Here is an 18,035-nt window from a genome sequence, read left to right as displayed (position 1 = left end):
TTCCATCTTAAACCTGGAATAGCAGATGCATATATAAATATTAGATGAATCATAACGAAGCAGTTTCACCACTTCAAAAATATCGGTTTCTCATCCAGCTACTACTAAAAGATATTACAATAAAACTTTTATACAGTATAATTTATCACCCAAAAAATAAATTTCACACATGGTACTATCTTGCTGTTTATCCAATACTGTACAGTCAAGGATAAGGTTCGCCTAGTACTCCATCTCTGTTACTAATTACTTTTCTCGGTTGAAAGGAGCCGGTATGGTTCTCTGTCCAGAGATGGTTCTCTACGATATTGTGTACCAGTGAGGTAAATGCTGGATATGTTCTAAGTGTGAACTAGACACAGACGAATGGTGTGCGAACTTTCATCCCTGAATATACTTCATACATACAATACAACATGGTACAAAACTCTCCAGTTTCTGTCATGAAAACATCCAACTCACAGGAATAGAATACAGGTACAACATATTACTGCTCATTCATTTGAAATGGAAGATACAGGAGGTCACTTATATCCCTCGGCCTCAGCCACATATGATTTCCATTTACATATTTTATATTCATTCATTCATCATCTAATCCAGTGTTGCCCCATGAGGAACTTAGGAGCTTGGGGCTAGGCAAGTTGGTCCTGACATTTACGATGGGAGTGACCAAGCTCACTCATTCCAGAGTGGCATTATGTGAGCAATAAACCCCAACCACCCCTTGGATATAAACTTGCACTGGCTAAATTCTATTGGACCACCTTAAATTTTTGCCCACTAAACCACCAGGCACAATAGTTTGGTTATATGGTTACCACCCAGTGTAGCAAATGGTTTCTTGGTGTACTGTACTGGAAACCATTTGGCTTGTCACTCAGCGTAGAGTCACCCGTAGACAGAAGAAAGAGGAAATAAAAAGTTAATGCACCTGCCAAGAAAACTGACTGAAAATACCTGACACTTCTGCTTGTGTCTATATTCTGCTTTGTACGGTGTGTCAGCTATCATGACCAACAAACAGTGTATCATCACCATCTGACAAGCACCTGGTTATAACACTGGCAATAAAACTGTTTACCCTCCACAAATGTTTGAAGCCACACTAATCATCAAATCAAGCAATGGGAGGCACAAGACTGGCTTTCATTGGTGACTCTTTAAAATGGACATTTCGTGGTTTAGTGGGTTAAGATGCTCTAACTGGATGGGACTCACAAGGGTTTACATCAGAGGGATGGTTGAGGTCTACTGCTTACACAATGTCACTCAGAGACAAGTGAGGCAGGCCACCCTTGCTTTAACCCCTAAAGTATGGGTATCGAAATGTTTTGACATACTGTGTGCTCAGGACAGGCATAACTGATGGGTCTGATATAGTGGGGGTTTGTGGGGGGTGGTTGGGGGTGAGGGTTGTGGGGTTATGTGGGGGAGTGAGGGGGATGGTTGGGGATGGGGGGTTGGGGGTTGTGCAGAGGGGTGAGAGGTGGAGTAGGGGGTTTTTGGGGATGGTAGGATGGGGGAGAGGAGGGGGAAAGTGGTGTGGTGGGGGTTGTGGGGGGCATGATAAGGGGGTGGGGGTGAGTGGTGGTGGGGGTGGTGGAGGTGAGGTGGTTGGAGGGTGTGGAGTGGTTGGGGGAAGTGGGGTGGTGAAGGGTGTGGGGTGGCTGGGGCTGTGGGGTGGCTGGGGCTGTGGGGTGGCTGGGGGCAGTGGGGTGGTTGGGGGTGGTGGGGTAGTTTGGGAGAGGTGGGAGGATGAGGATGGGATGGTGGGGTAGTCTGGGAGAGGTGGGAGGATGAGGATGGGATGGTGGGGTAGTTTGGGAGAGGTGGGAGGATGAGGATGGGATGGTTGGGGGAGGGGGTGGAGGGTAATGAGTGAGTGTGGTGGTAGGGGGTAGAGGGTGGGGGGGGGGCGTGACGGCATATGCAGACACACGTCTTTTTGGCCCTAGTACCCTCAGACAGCATACGCGGACACACGTCTTTTAGGGGCTGAAGACCAGGTGAGAGTTGCCTAGCACCAGGCTCCTATGTTTCTGATAGGGCAGAAAAGGAGTGGTTGATCAATGGATTGATCCTAATGCTTCTAGAGGCAATATTTTTTGAAATTTACCATTACTATACAATATTCTATGACACACAAGGGTATGTCAAAGTGGTCTCAGAGGGGTGGAAATCTGTCAAAAGGGGTACACATCTTGCAAACAGCTCATTCAACCTGTTTTCCCATGAGTAAAAGTAACAACCTCTTCACTCTATTCATGTATTTCTTCTAGCTACTTTTAGAGTCCTCATTCCACACAGGAGAACCTTTACAAACTGAAGAAGTTAGAGACAGCCTTTAATAAACACTTCAATGTGACAGGCCATTCTAATTTCAATAAAGTCATCTGAAGGCAGCACTGAAACTAGAAGACATGTCACAGAGGTCAAAGGGTTTACTACCGTATCTCCGATTTAACTATGGTACCACACTGACTTTCACTCATTATAACCCTCAATATACACACTGTAGTCATACAAATGTACCTCCTCCATTTTCATCCACTGATTATGAAATTAGATCACATATCCTCTCTCTTCTTATTTGTTTTTTAAATTCTCTGAACACAAAATAAAAAATACTGCATACATTCTAACCACAGATAGAAGGGATCACCTAAACTTAAGCGCCACCCACAGTAGCAGGAACACCACGAAGCAGAAGGCAAAGAGGATGAGGATATGGTAGTTCTGGGAGCCACGGCTAATGATTCCCAACCGCTTCATACTGCGCTCCAGGAAGTTGCCAGATTTGAAAAAGTCATCATCCTGAAGAAAAAATGGGAGAAGAAACTATGTGCTTGCATGTATTAGGGCTGGAAATCAATAGGGGCACTTCAGTTAATGGAATGGAATTGCTTACACCTTTGAAGTCTTAAGTTTTAATATCATATGGCCCTATGATACAATACAAGTATTACATACAGACTCACCATTTCTCCCAACGTTGAATTCTGCATGCGAACCTCATGGCCAATATCGATTGAAAGCTGTAAGGAGAAAAGCGCATACTTACTAGCAAAGCAATACAGCACCACAGAATTCATAAAGTCTATAATCATCATTATACTAGTACAGATATTACATTTGAAAATTTTTTTGTAACAATTTACACACACACGCACAAAAAGGTACAATTTGCCATCTTAGACCATTATACCACAAAACATTGAGCTGCTGAATCTACATCACTCACAGATTTCAATGCTTTGACTTTGTCCTTAAGCTGTGATGTGAGTTCTTCATTCTCCTCAGAAAGATGTTGTGAGTCACTGTATGGAGTGTATGCATATGGGCCGGTGTGAGCTGTGGGGTGAGAGGTTGTTAAGAGCAGATCATTCTTGGTCATTTTTTTTACAATGAACAGTAATCATTTCAACATTACCCATTCACTTGCATGAACCAGAAAAAAAAATAAAAAATAAAAATACTTTGTCAATATCAAAGACAAAATGTTTTTTCATCACAAACCACCACTGCTATCTATCATAATTTACATATTGGCACTTCTGACCCTCAAGTTACACTTATATGCAGCAAAGGTATTACAGATAATTACTGGTATATCAAAATTACAAGGATAAATAACAAACCTAGGTAACAAATGATGACTTTGGATGAGCAAATGATAATGGAATACAGGATTACAGTACAGTATTGTGAGCAAGGTGGAGAGTTGGGGAGGGAAAGACTGAGCATGAAGTGACAGGATGGAATGGGTATGTGAATGAGGGTGGTGTAAGATGGAGGTAGGGTTGCCTGGTGACTGAGGATACATGGACATAGAGGTGACTTACCTGTGGTTCAGGATTAAGATATTTAGCTATAAACTGACAGGATTATTGTGAAGGCAGGGTAACTGTTATGCTGATGTGCACTTTTTCCGACATGTTAAAGCCGGATTTACTTAACTCCTATGTGTCCAATGATCACTAACATTTATTCTTAGTATCGCCAATCTTATCTGTCACAGAGAAGTCTCCCTCTTTCTGAGAATCAACCCCTACAGCAGAAGCAGTCTTTCCTAAGTTGAATAAAATAATATGGTGCCCTCCCAAGTAAAATACAGTATAAAGATGTACCGGCAACCTGGCCAATGAGGTTACCAGTGCGGCACACATTAGTTTCTACAGCAAACAGATGGTTATTGTACTGGTATGTCAATTCTGAGAGCTGAAAAAAAGTTTGAGAAAAAATAAACACTATTCCAAGTTACAGTATAATTACTGAGAGTTAGATGGCTGTTGTGTATAGAATACTGAATGTATATGAACAACTCATGCAAGTAAACTAAAGTTGCCGCTTTGGACATAAAATCAGACCACACTACACTGTGATATAAGCTAACAGATTTGTAATAACGAACATTACCAAAACGGTTATTATGAAGTTTAGTTGTACACCTTTATGTACAGGTACTGTATTATAGAAAGTAAACTTAACATGACCAAGCCTTGCCATAAAAGCCACACAGGCCTACCTGTACTATACCTCCATCCTAATTTTGGCATCCTTTAATCCTAATCTTGATACTGTAGTCTACTGGTGTAAAGTTGTGCATTGTCAAACTTACCTAGTTCCTAGTTCAAGTACATGGGAGGTTAAGAGACTTAAGTTTCTTTTGGGCTCCCATCTATCGACCGTTCTTTGAATGTGGACTTCATCATATAGGATCACATAATGTTGTACAAAACTCCTTTACTTCTCCACCACTAAAAGTAATACAGTAATCCCTATAACATCCGAACGCCCAATATCCGAACATCCCCACTAACCGGACATAATCGTCCTGGGATCCAATAATCCCAAAATGGGCCAAAAACCGCAAAAAAATTCGAAAAAAATCTCACTTTTTTCCCACTCGTAATTTGAAATTGCCGCCTGGCGCCGAACAGCTGTTACACCATGGTCCCTTCACCCCTTCCTTCTTCCCCCCCTCCCCTGTCAGGATTGCCATTTGGTATTTTTCATTACCAAGTGTGGGCCAATTTGGTAATGAAAAATTTGTTTGGTAATGAATCAGAATAATGCATTACCAAATGGATTTTTCACATGTACGAGGATACACAAGATGGAGATGGTGGATTGTTTGCTCTCTCTGATTAATCTGCTACCCTACATACAGTGAAAATAATCAGCATGGTGTTAATTATAAGGAGAGTGATTACATGTATTTCCACTTGTATATATAATTAGTGAAGAATAAATGCTAGCTTTATGAATTTGGTAATGAAAAGTTAAATCTGGTATATAATGAAAGTTGAGGATACAGTAGTGCACCAACTTTCGCTACAGCAGGATTCGCGGAATCCACCAAATATTCCCTAACTTCCACTTTTGCTTGAAAAAAATCGATTTTCACGCACAAATTTTGGGTTTGGGACAATATTTTGAACTTTGAATTTCCTGCACCGCCCGCCCGCAACCCACCGCCATCTTGAATGACGTCATGTCAACACTCTGTCCACCCATTCCCGCCATTGTGTACGAGCATGCTAGCTCTATTGTGTTGGATTCTCACGGTTCAATGGCCTCTACTATACCTTGCTTTCAATCAGCACTAAGTCTGATTGGTGAAGTGTTCAATAAACGCATCCATGAAGGGCAACAGGCTCTTATCACACGCTACCTGCAGAAGACTAAGGAAATAACGGAGGTGGAAGTACCACTGGAAGCCGAGGGGGCAGCCGACCATGGTGCTATCCCTACTGACAGTGCCATAGAGGAGCTTAACCTGGATGAAGATTTCGATGGATTTGTTCAAGAGAACCTAGCACAAAGGGAAATTTAGCACAGAGTGGAAGTGTTGCATCAAGTTGCATCTGAGGAGGCAGAGAGAGAGTGGTAGCGAGGCAGCAAGAGGTGGCGCCAATACGTCTGGCGTGGCTAAATAAGCCCGCCACGCGCCTCGTATACTTACCCCCAACATCAATTAAACACCTCAACCTGGTCTCTGTGGTATGTTTCTCCTCATATAATGTGTACTGTACAGTTTTTATTGTTTGTATCTCACAATGCAATGTACAATAGTGATTTGATGTACTGTATTGCAAGTGCAAATGAAAATCTGATGTTACTTTAGGATAACCGGGAACCAATTAGCCTTTTTGCCATAAAGACAATGCCCCAACTTTCGCTAATTCCATTTTCGCGCATTATTTTTGGACCCAATTAGGCGCGAAAATTGGTGCCCCACTGTATTGGTATTGTGGCTGTTGCGATCTGGCAACTCTGTTACCCCGCCGTCATCAACAGTCACAGCCTAACTCCGATCGAGAGCAGATGCTCATAGCAGTGCAAGCCACAGGTGCTTGTTTTTTGTGAATAAACAGTGAATAAACTGCAATACCTCACCACTAGAACACACAGGAATTTATAGTGTTGTGCAGTGTTAAGAAATTAGAATTTAGAGTGCAGAGGATTACTGTGGACTGCAAACTGGCAGTTCAAACCAGTCCAGGAGCCAGGGACTTGTAAGTACCCAGAATGTTTAATATTGTATAAACTCACCTCTGAAACCTCATTTTATGGTTCTTTTGCATTTATTTCAGTCTTTTATGTCCCTTATTGGTGTGATTTGGGTCTTAAATAGGTGCAATGCATGTCCAGAGGGAGTTGCATAGGTGTTTTTCTGAGTTAGGGTCCATAAGTACAAGTCCAGGAGGCTGGGGCCCAATATCCGGACAGGATCACTATCCGGACATGCCTTTGGCTCTATTACATCGGATATTGGAGGGATTACTTTCACATTACATACACTGTTACATAGATTCAGGTTCGGGTACTGGTTTCTGCATGTCTAACCTAGCTTTGAACACACCAATAATAGAGGCAGTGGCCACCTCTTCAGGAAGAGAGTTTCAGTCATTAACTCTCACACTAAAAGAATTTCCCTTAGTTAATGTCCTCCAATGTCCTCTCTTTTTTAACTTGCAGGTGTTCAACCTGGTACTGCCTTCGCTGTATTCAGAGAAAACACTATAATCAACATTCTCTATCCCTTTCAGGATTTTATAAATTTCAATTAGATCCCCTCGATGCCTTCTCTGTTTCAGCGTTAACAGGTCCAGTTGCTCACATCATTTCTCATAGTCCAAGTCCTTGAGTTCAGGTACAAGCTTGGTCATCCTATGCTGTACTTTCTCTAATTCGATAATGTCCTTTTTTATAATACAGTGACCAGCTTTGCACCACATACTCCAAATGAGGTCACACTAGAGATGAGTACAAAGTTCTACACGTCATGGTCCGTATGAGAGAAGTTCCATTTGATCAGTCCTACCATCCTGTTAGCTTTGGCTGCTACATTTGTAATATGCTGAGCCGGCTTAAGGTCAGACGATATTAACACTCCAAGATCCTTTTCCACTTCAGATGATTTTAATTCAACTCCATTTAATTCGTATACCTGCCCAGGATTTGTGTGCCCTATGTGCATAGTCACACACTTACTACTGTTGAACTCAAGCAACCATTTTCTACACCACTCTTGAAGTTCAACCAAGTCCCTCTGCATAGATTGCATGTCTTCGAAGTTGTTAATTTCCTTTAAAATTTTAGCGTCCTCAGCAAACAGAAGAGCTGGACATTCCAACTCCTCAGCCAAGTCATTTATAAACACTAAAAATAAAACTGGACCAAGTACTGATCCTTGGGGGACTCCTGAAATTACTTCCAACTTTTCTGACTTCACTCCTCTAATTTCCACCAACTGTACTCCGTCAGATAAGAAGTCAGTTATCCACTTTAATAGCTTACCCTCTACTCAAATTTCAACTTAGTCAATAATCGTATATGGGGTACTGTATCAAACGCTTTCTTACAGTCTAAATAATTTACATCTACTGGTGTTTGACAATCCACTGCAACTGTCAAGCTCTCCATATAGACCAGAAGGTTAGTTAGGGTACTTCTCCTTTGTCTAAACCGTGTTGTTTGTCACTGATTAGATAATTGTCTTCTAAGTGCTTTACCAACACCTTATCATAATCTCACATACTTTACAGAGCACACATGTCAAAGCCACTGGTCTATAATTCAATGGATCCAATTTATCACTTTTTTGTAAATTGGGCTCACTGTAGATGTTTTCCACAGAACTGGTGCCTCACTTGTGTTAACAGAACTATTTATAATCACTGAAATTGGTAAAGCCAGCTCTTTATGACACTCTGACAAAAGTTTAGGGTGTATACCATCTGGCTCCATAGCTTTGTTAACATCCAGTGTTTTCAAGAGATCCTTTACCATCCCAATAGTAACATTACTGTCTTCAGTCTTTCCACCATCACCTGTGATGCGTTGTCTCCTGGGCACTGTGTACATGCACTGAAACTGATAAAGTTGGACCCATGGTCAGATGTCCCTTTCCCATTTCTTGCTGAGATATGAGTACACCATAGAGGAAGAACACACCATAGTTTAGCTTCTGTCAGACGTCCCCTCAACTTCTGTGCATGTGCACAACACTGGGGACAACTCATCATGGGGGAACAACTTGCCAGTGACACTGATATATGAAAACCCTGGGTATTATTTCAAAATTACACCCAATACTGTATATGAAAAAGCAATAAACAAGTACTGTACAGGGTATGTTTGCCACTTATGGTACGGTATGTAGTTTAAGCAATTTTTCATCATTTCTGTTATGTAAGCACCTGTTTTTAATACACTCTTGGTAATCCTGAAGTAAAAATAGGACCACCTAAAAAAAGAAAAGAAAAAAGGAAAATGAATTGGCATGTTTGTAAACGTGTACTGAAGCACTTTTTTAAGTATGAAGTGGATCCACCAATCTATCTATCTATCTATTGCCAGACGCCTCAATCCCGTTTGGGGTGGCCACAAACAAATCGCCTCCAAGTCGCCCTGTCCCCCGCCATTTCACTACCCTGCTCCCAACTCACACCCCCCTCTCTCATATACCTCTCCACCCCATCCCTCCATCTCATCCTCGGTCTCCCCCTCCCTCTTCCACCCTCCACCTCACTCACATACACTCTCTTCGTCAGTCTTTCACCCTCCATCCTCTCCACATGGCCAAACCACCTCAGTGTGTTCCTCACAACGCTTCCTATCACATCCACATCAACACCACAACGCTCCTTTATATCCTCATTCGTCAGCCTGTCTCTCCATGTGACTCCACAGGCTCCTCTTAAATAACTCATTTCCACTGCTCTCACTCTTGACTTGTGTCCTTCCAACAACGTCCAAGCTTCACTTCCGTACGTTAGAGTTGGTATCACAATACTGTCATGCAGTAACTTTTTTACTTCCATGCTCACTTCCCTGTTTCTTATCACTGCTTTCAAGGAACCAGCAACCTTTCTTCCCTGCTGTACCCTTTCAAGCACTTCACCCTCCAAACCTCCATCCTTACTCATCACACTACCCAAATACTTAAACGTACTCACATTTTCCAATTCCTCACCATCCAACCTCGCTATACATTCACTGACTTCACCTCTCTCAAAGACCATCACTTTACTCTTCCCTACATTCACCTTTAGGTTCCGTTTCTTACACACTCTCTCAAACTCATCCACCAAGCCTTGCAGCTCCCCTTCATCTTCACTCAACAACACAGTATCATCTGCAAACAACAGGGAAATATATTTACATAAGGTACAGGTTAGACTATGTTAAAATAAGATTGGTTGGGATAGCATAAAACAGGTTAGGTTAGGATAAACAAGGTTGGGTTAAGGTACAAAAATTTTGGTTAGGTTTGGAAAAACAGGCACAAATAAAGGTAATTTGCCAACGTCCATACCACGTTGAGTACACCGCTTCCCGTCCGATCAGTGAAGTTAAGCAACGTTGGGTCTGGTTAGTACTTGGATGAGTGACCACCTGGGAACACCAGATGCTGTTGGCATAACGTTCTCCCTACGTGTCAAGTGGGGTTAGTGGAGGATTAGTGCCCCTCCCTGTAAAACAATTAACTCTAAGCTCTTGGCCATCCTGCTTGGGATACATGGCATCTGGCAATGAATGAAAAAAAATGAATGTTCCAACAATGGCATTCTAAGATGGCATCTGTCTGTCTCTGTGCACCACAGGATACCCTTCGTCTGTCTTTGGCGCTGTTACGGATTATAAACAAATACTGTACTGCTTTTAAAACTTTTTACCATTTTTAAAAGAAATGAAAAGCATCAAACCTTGATAATGCAATAAGAAAGTATTTAAAAAGTCCCATGGCAAAAAAAATAAAATAAAATAAAAGCTAGATAATGTGGTCCTGTCTCCATAAGGATTACAGCATTCCTTAGTAGAGTGCTTAGTAAATACAAAGTTGGAGAGGAGGAGGGTCAATCCAGATCTAGCTACATCCATTATCATACTGTATTTACATCAAAATCTGATTTGGTTAGGTTATATTTGGTTAGTCCAGTTCAATGTATCAAAAATTCAGTAACATGAAGATCAGAGCTGGAGAACTTTGTCCCTTTCTTAATTCCTAAGCATTGTATATAAAAAGCATTCCCAACAGATGTTTATTGAAGAGAAACTGCTCAGAGTTGCTTGTTCAGTAATGAGCACAAAAATTTCTGTGGGATCTGTTTGTTTAATTCCTGAAATTAACCAATTATATGTGCTGCTTTTATGGATAGTCAGTTAGGTCTTGATTAGTGTAATACCTGTAAACAAGGCTGCACAACAAAACTTTATGAAGATTTTTTATAACCTGTGGTAACATCACTGCACAGGCTATTACTTGTTTATTTTGGCTACCACAGAAAGATCTTACGCTAGATTTCGGGCGCTCTTGCGTCATTTGAAGTAGAATAACTTTTGGGTCCAGGGCTCAACCATGTATTTTCACACGTCGTGTTACAAGGAGCACTTTTAATTACTGTAATATTGAATTCAACAATCAACTCATACCATTCTGTGCTCGTCTCATGTTCGACCAACGATGCCTGGAAGGAAAATGTAGTTCTTTTCCGGATAATAACACACCCGAAAGAAAAACAGCTGTCTGCTGTGGTGCTGGCCCATCAGCTGACTCGCCTGACAGCTGCGCTGGGAAAAATCGTCACTGACAGATTCCTTGAAGTTTAAAGAATTACACATTGTAAAACTACGAATAATGGATGTACTTTTATAGGCTGCACATCTGTAAGTATACTGAACAGAAAATATGGTTATTCATTACCAAGCGGATGCAGAAAACTCGCGATGATCACCACATGAGTGACAAATAATCATTTTTTGTAATATTATATTTTCATAATTTTTAATCCAGTTCCAATAGCAGACACACACAAAACCAACTTGATCATTTATTTCCTTATAATAATATCCCCGTGAATGCACTGGTAGCATACATTTTAATGAAACCACATTAATCGAAAAACGTTTGGATTCAGTTTGCTAAAAGTTCCTGGTTGTGCAATATAGGCAAGAAAATGTATATGACAATTAACTAGATGACCAATATATACCTGCCAAATATTTTTTACAAGACTAAGATGGCCACTACGTCGTCAATAATTTGGGACGGAACCGCGAACTTACGCCATCCTACACATTTGAGACGTTTTCAAGCTTAAATACTCGCTTTACGTATGTGGTATAAATTCCGTTCGAGGTAGGTACGGCCACTTATGTTGGTCACTCCCCTAAAGTGGCCAAGATTAAGGTAGACACGCAGTGTGAGACCAAAGATATTCAACGCCCCTCCATAGACCATCTTCGCTCTCGCATGTCCTCCATGTTTATAATCCAAACCGTGATGAGGAGGATGTTGATATAGTTCTCCGTGATATTGTTCTCTGTTGTACAAGGGCTGGGGCAACATCAAACAATGCATAATCCTTCATAATACTTTTAAAGTGCAGAATAAATAGCATGATAACAGGGTGCAGAATAAATAGCATGATAACAGAGATAATGTGGACGCGAGCCCAATGTAACCAGGTTAATTTTGTGTGTGCTAGTGGATTAGTATTTGGTGACAATTAGAACCTGCGCTTTTTACTGATACAGTATTGACTTCAGATCTTCGTGTGATGCTTCTGTTATGCAACTATGACATTCCTCTTCATTAGGATCACCTGAGACTGGTATCTTACGCCAGTGATATTCTGTAACAACACAAGTCATTGTAAGTTAGATGTGCAGCAAATATCACACGATTATCCATGTAGTTACTGCACTGAAAGGTACGAATAACTGCTGGATCAGCTGGATAGGTAACAATAGTTTCATCATCAATATTTCTTAAACTGACCACATAAATGGAAAATAAAAATGAGTTTCAGTGCCAAATCCACTTTACTTGATGAATGCTACTGTATTCCCATATAATTTCAAACATTTCATTGTAACAATCGTCATGAAATTTTGACATGTAGTTAGTTGTCCCAAATGCTTAATGGTTGAAAGTGAAATTTTAGCTCATTTATTTCTGTTTCAGTCGATAATCCCCTTCAGTTATTTTGGTGTAGAATGTGTTAGATTCAAATAACTTATCCTTACCATACTTTTGTTGAAAGTCAGTTCTGTACCTGTAATAAGATATAGTCTCCAGTTGCGGGTTGAACCAGAAGTCATGCTACATAAATGGTCCCCCTCCCCACAAAAAAAAGGTGACAATAAAGACTTGCAATAATAGGTAAATCAGCAGGGCTGAGTAGTCAGCACTGCTGACTGCAAAGCTGCTGGCCAGTTGGCACCAGGGTTCAAATCCTGGTGCAGGCTGCTGGTGTCACACAACTCAGGTGTCCATCTAGCCTTTGTGGGTTAGCAGATAAATGAGTAGCTACCTATACTCAGTTTTTCTTATTGAGGCGAAGATGCACTTGATAGGTTGGTGACTATTGGCTGAATGCAATATGTCCGAATAACATTTACTATCCCAAATTTCCTCATCAGATATTTGTTGTCAGTTAATAATAAAGACAGTATGAAGTAATGTTGCATTCAGCCAATTATCACCAATCTGTCAAGTGCATCTTCGCCACGATAAAAAAAACTGAGTAACTGGGTAACACCAAGGGAAGGTATATAACTGTGGGAACCTAGATGATGCAGAGGTGTTTATCACAGGATATTGGGTGGGGGAAAAAAAAAGCTTACGTTATGGAGATAAGCATCACAGCTATATCAGTGCCTCATGGAGTCTGCCTTCATCTTTACCTTTATCTTTTAGTCCAAAATCTGGTCTGAATGGGGCACAGAGGCTTAAGATGCAAATAAAACAAAAGTGATGATATCAAGAGCTGGTGGCAGTACTGTCAAAGCAGAGGGGGAGTGGCTGTGTGGTTTCCCACAAGGGTGTGGGAAGAAACTCCATCTTGTGCAGTATTTGTGTTAAGTGGGTGCAAAAGAGATGTAATGTTACTGTACTAGAGACAGATTGCGAGATAATGCTGGCTTTTCTTAGATGTGTGGAAGAGAGATAATGCTGGTGTCTCTTGGATGTGTGGAAGAGAGATAATGTTGGTGTCTCTTGGATGAGTCAAAGAGAGATAATGTTGGTGTCTCTTAGATGTGTGGAAGAGAGATAATGCTGGTGTCTCTTGGATGTGTGGAAGAGAGATAATGCTGGCATCTCTTGGATGTGTGGAAGAGAGATAATGCTGGTGTCTCTTGGATGTGTGGAAGAGAGATAATGCTGGTGTCTCTTGGATGTGTGGAAGAGAGATAATGTTGGTGTCACTTGGATGTGTAGAAGAGTGTTGTTATTTGGGGGACTGATATGTGCTGGAGGCAGGGCTGGAGCTAGCTCTGTGGCTAGGGTAAGGAGTGGTGGGAGAAAGTTCAGGGAGATGTTGCCTCTTCTGACATTGACACTGAGAGGGCTCTCCCAGTATGATTAGATGGATGTGTTGTGCATCCCTTAATGAGAGGCCTGGGGGGGTTAAGATTGCGATTGAAGAGCTGAGAGGAAGAATGGGACTGGAATGTACTGTACAGAAATGCAGTGAGAATAAAGTGTGCAGGAGTAAAACATACCTTCATATAAATTCCCACCATCCTTGTTCCAAATTTGCCAGCACCTTCCAAGAGTTAAGAATATGTCTTGATGCAGAAATTCATGAGTTTTTTCGTGGATTTTGCAGAATTTTGATATGATCAATAATAGTCGAATAAATCGCAAAAAAATTTAAAAACTCAAGAGTCGGTGTTATCATCACAGAGGAGGGTAGGGAGTGAGGGGGGAAGCTGGGAGGGTATGGAGGAGGGATGGGAGTGGGGGAAAAGCGAGGCTGTGGGCAGGAGTTTCACCCTTCTGTCACAAGGCAGACGGGCACTTTTACTGTACATTCACTTGTGGCCTGCGGTTTGTCAGACACCGAGAGGCCATGTGGAAAGACAGCTTACCGTGACCGGGTGACTTTGAACATTCGGTAGAGAGGCGGACAGCCGCAGTCACCGAACAAGTACTCGTGGCTGACGGTCTGTGTTACAGCCTCAGTGACAATTAGGAAAGACTTAGCCCAGTGGCCATGCAACTGTGGACATTTGGTGAGGATGCGTACGGACGTTTTGACACCACTTGTGGGTTACAGTCGTGTTATTCCGGTGCTGGAGGTTCGTTGGGAGTGATCGGACGAGCTCGCAACTTTGGCCATTCAGTACAGGGGCGGACGGTTCTTTTAGCTCTGGTTGTGGGTTATGGCCTACTTTCCGCTCACGGATCGAGCCCAGTGGCCATGATACCAAATGTTTGAACATGTTGGCTGGCCAGCTGAAGTTCTCGGGGACTTTTACGTCCAGATAATAGCAGGTAAATTTGGATAATGGTTTAATAGAGCCAAGGTACAGCGTCCAGATAATGAACATGTCCAGATAACTGAGGGACTAATATACCGTATATATATATATATATATATATATATATATATATCTATATATATATATATATATATATATATATATATATATATCTATCTATCTATCTATTGCCAGACGCCTCAATCCCGTTTGGGGTGGCCACAAACAAATCGCCTCCAAGTCGCCCTGTCCCCCGCCATTTCACTACCCTGCTCCCAACTCACACCCCTCTCTCATATACCTCTCCACCCCATCCTCCATCTCATCCTCGGTCTCCCCCTCCCTCTTCCACCCTCCACCTCACTCACATACACTCTCTTCGTCAGTCTTTCACCCTCCATCCTCTCCACATGGCCAAACCACCTCAGTGTGTTCCTCACAACGCTTCCTATCACATCCACATCAACACCACAACGCTCCTTTATATCCTCATTCGTCAGCCTGTCTCTCCACGTGACTCCACAAGCTCCTCTTAAATAACTCATTTCCACTGCTCTCACTCTTGACTTGTGTCCTTCCAACAACGTCCAAGCTTCACTTCCGTACGTTAGAGTTGGTATCACAATACTGTCATGTAGTAACTTTTTACTTCCATGCTCACTTCCCTGTTTCTTATCACTGCTTTCAAGGAACCAGCAACCTTTCTTCCCTGCTGTACCCTTTCAAGCACTTCACCCTCCAAACCTCCATCCTTACTCATCACACTACCCAAATACTTAAACGTACTCACATTTTCCAATTCCTCACCATCCAACCTCGCTATACATTCACTGACTTCACCTCTCTCAAAGACCATCACTTTACTCTTCCCTACATTCACCTTTAGGTTCCGTTTCTTACACACTCTCTCAAACTCATCCACCAAGCCTTGCAGCTCCCCTTCATCTTCACTCAACAACACAGTATCATCTGCAAACAACAGTACAGGGAGTTTCCAAACACTATCCTCTCTCACCAGGGCCACTCCAACATCCACTACCCTACAAATATATATATATATATATATATATTTGTATGTGTCCGACTCTGGGCATAGGCTTCACAGCCTGCTCTCAAGGCCCAGTAGTCCTCTTACATACCATACACCTCTCTACATGTCACCACTTCGGTGCTAACACCCACCGTCCATATTGAATACATGCTAGGGCTGTCTCATACAGGACTGGTGTACTGGTATTAGCGGGGGTACTTTTATGACATGTCGGCGGGTCATCTGGTAGATCAGGAAAGTCTGCTTTTTATGAAATTCAAATCCTTAAACTGTTTCCTGCCCCAGCCAGGATTCGAACCTGGGTCCATCAGGACTGCAGGCCGCCTCTCTACCGATTCAGTCACCGCCTATATATATATATATGTATATGTATATATATATATATATATATATATATATATATATATATATATATATATATATATATATATATATATATATATATTGCCAGACGCCATAATCCCATAAGGGGTGGCCATTTGACTCTGAGTTATTTGTTTTATGGAGAGGGGCACTAACCCTCCACCAACCCACTTGTTGACACGTAGGGAGCACATATGGTTTGGTTATATGGTTACCACCCAGCGTTGTAAATGGTTTCTTGGCTTACAGGAAACCATTTGGCTTGTCACTAACTGTAAAGCCACCTGTAAAGGAAAGAAAAGCAATAAGAAGTGACAGAAAAGATGGGAGAAATAGAAAGAGAGGAGGACAGGCACAGGAAAAGAATGATAAAGGCTAAGGAAGAAGTAGGCAGCACTACATCATGTGAGTGGATGATGGTTGCGACCACCTACCACAATATATATATTCCCTTGTACAAAGGAAAAGGGGAAAAAGAAGTGTGTGGTAATCATAGGGGCATTTGTCTTCTTAGTGTAATAGGAAAAGTGTATGGTAGGATACTTATTGACAGAGTTAGGGAAATAACAGAGGAATTAGTTGGAGAAGAACAGGGGGGCTTTAGGAAGGGAAGAGGTTGTGTAGATCAGATATTCATTCTTAGATCTTTAGTGGAAAAGTTTCTAGAGAAGGGAAAGAAGTTTTATGCGGCCTTCATGGGTTTGGAGAAAGCATATGACAGGGTGGATAGACAAGGATTGTGGAAAGTATTAAGAATATATGGAGTAGATGGGAAGTTGTTGAATGCTGTGAAGAGTATGTATGATGGTGCTAAGGCTCCAGTGCGTGTGGATGGTGAACTGAGTGAATTTTTCTCTTTGAAGGCTGGGTTGAAACAGTAATGTGTCATGTCTCCATGGTTGTTCAGTCTGTACATGGATGAGGTAATAAAAGAGGTACAAGGTAGGGCAGTGGATGTTGGAGTGGCCCTAGTGAGAGAGGGTAGTGTTTGGAAACTCCTTGTACTGTTGTTTGCAGATGATACTGTGTTGTTAAGTGAAGACGAAGGGGAGCTGCAAGGCTTGGTGGATGAGTTTGGGAGAGTGTGCGAGAAACGGAATCTAAAGGTGAATGTAGGGAAGAGTAAAGTGATGGTCTTTGAGAGAGGTGAAGTCAGTGAATGTATAGTGAGGTTGGATGGTGAGGAAATGGAAAATGTGAGTACGTTGAAGTACATGGGGAGTGTGATGAGTAAGGATGGACGTTTGGAGGGTGAAGTGCTTGAAAGGGTACAGCAGGGAAGAAAGGTTGCTGGTTCCTTGAAAGCAGTGATAAGAAACAGGGAAGTGAAAAAGTTACTACGTTACAGTATTGTGATACCAACTCTAATGTATGGAAGTGAAGCTTGGACTTTGGGTGAAGGACACAAAGTCGAGAGTGAAAGCAGTGGAAATGAGTTATTTATGAGGAGCCTGTGGAGTCACGTGGAGAGACAGGCTGACAAATGAGGATATAAAGGAGCGTTGTGGTGTGGATGTGGATGTGATAGGAAGCGTTATGAGGAACACACTGAAGTGGTTTGGCCATGTGGAGAGGATGGAGGGTGAGAGACTGATGAGGAGAGTGTATGTGAGTCAGGTGGAGGGAGGAAGAGGGAGGGGGAGGCCGAGGATGAGATGGAGGGATGGAGTGGAGAGGTATATAAGAAAGGGGTGTGTGAGTTGGGAGCAGGGCAGTGAAATGGCTGGGGACAGGGTGACGTGGAGGCGATTTGTTTGTGGCCACCCCGTACGGGATTGAGGCGTCTGGCAACAGATAGATAGACAGAGATATATACACAGTATATGTATTGCCCAAATTA

The 18,035-nt window shown here is 42.0% G+C and overlaps 1 protein-coding gene and 1 non-coding gene across 2 annotated transcripts; one reads left to right on the top strand and one right to left on the bottom strand.

Annotated features, from left to right (window-relative positions):
• Positions 1–1,956: 1,956 nt before the first annotated feature.
• On the bottom strand, positions 1,957–11,067 carry LOC145403236 (BET1 homolog). Its single transcript, XM_080275051.1, has 4 exons — positions 10,945–11,067; positions 3,245–3,354; positions 2,982–3,038; positions 1,957–2,817 (listed from the first exon to the last, which is right to left on the bottom strand). Exons 1-4 carry the CDS (start codon positions 10,961–10,963, stop codon positions 2,662–2,664), a joined length of 342 nt encoding a protein of 113 aa, XP_080131177.1. The 5' UTR covers positions 10,964–11,067; the 3' UTR covers positions 1,957–2,661.
• Positions 9,813–9,931, top strand: LOC145403508 (5S ribosomal RNA). Its single transcript, XR_013898025.1, has one exon. It is a non-coding gene; the product is annotated as a 5S ribosomal RNA (ribosomal RNA).
• Positions 11,068–18,035: the final 6,968 nt, after the last annotated feature.

Source organism: Coenobita brevimanus, chromosome 60 (assembly GCF_032717465.1).
Source record: "Coenobita brevimanus isolate Jiangsu-jjx chromosome 60, ASM3271746v2, whole genome shotgun sequence".
Lineage (NCBI taxonomy): Eukaryota > Metazoa > Arthropoda > Malacostraca > Decapoda > Coenobitidae > Coenobita > Coenobita brevimanus.
Note: the sequence above shows the minus strand (reverse complement) of the source record. Positions and strands in the feature narration are given on the sequence as shown.

What these genes read in the sequence shown, in the direction of transcription:
- LOC145403236 (XM_080275051.1), bottom strand. An exon ending in AAGTCAAAGCATTGAAATCT is followed by an intron (nt 3,039 to 3,244) that starts GTGAGTGATGTA and finishes TTCTCCTTACAG; the next exon opens with CTTTCAATCGATATTGGCCA. An exon ending in ATTCAACGTTGGGAGAAATG is followed by an intron (nt 2,818 to 2,981) that starts GTGAGTCTGTAT and finishes TTTTTTCTTCAG; the next exon opens with GATGATGACTTTTTCAAATC.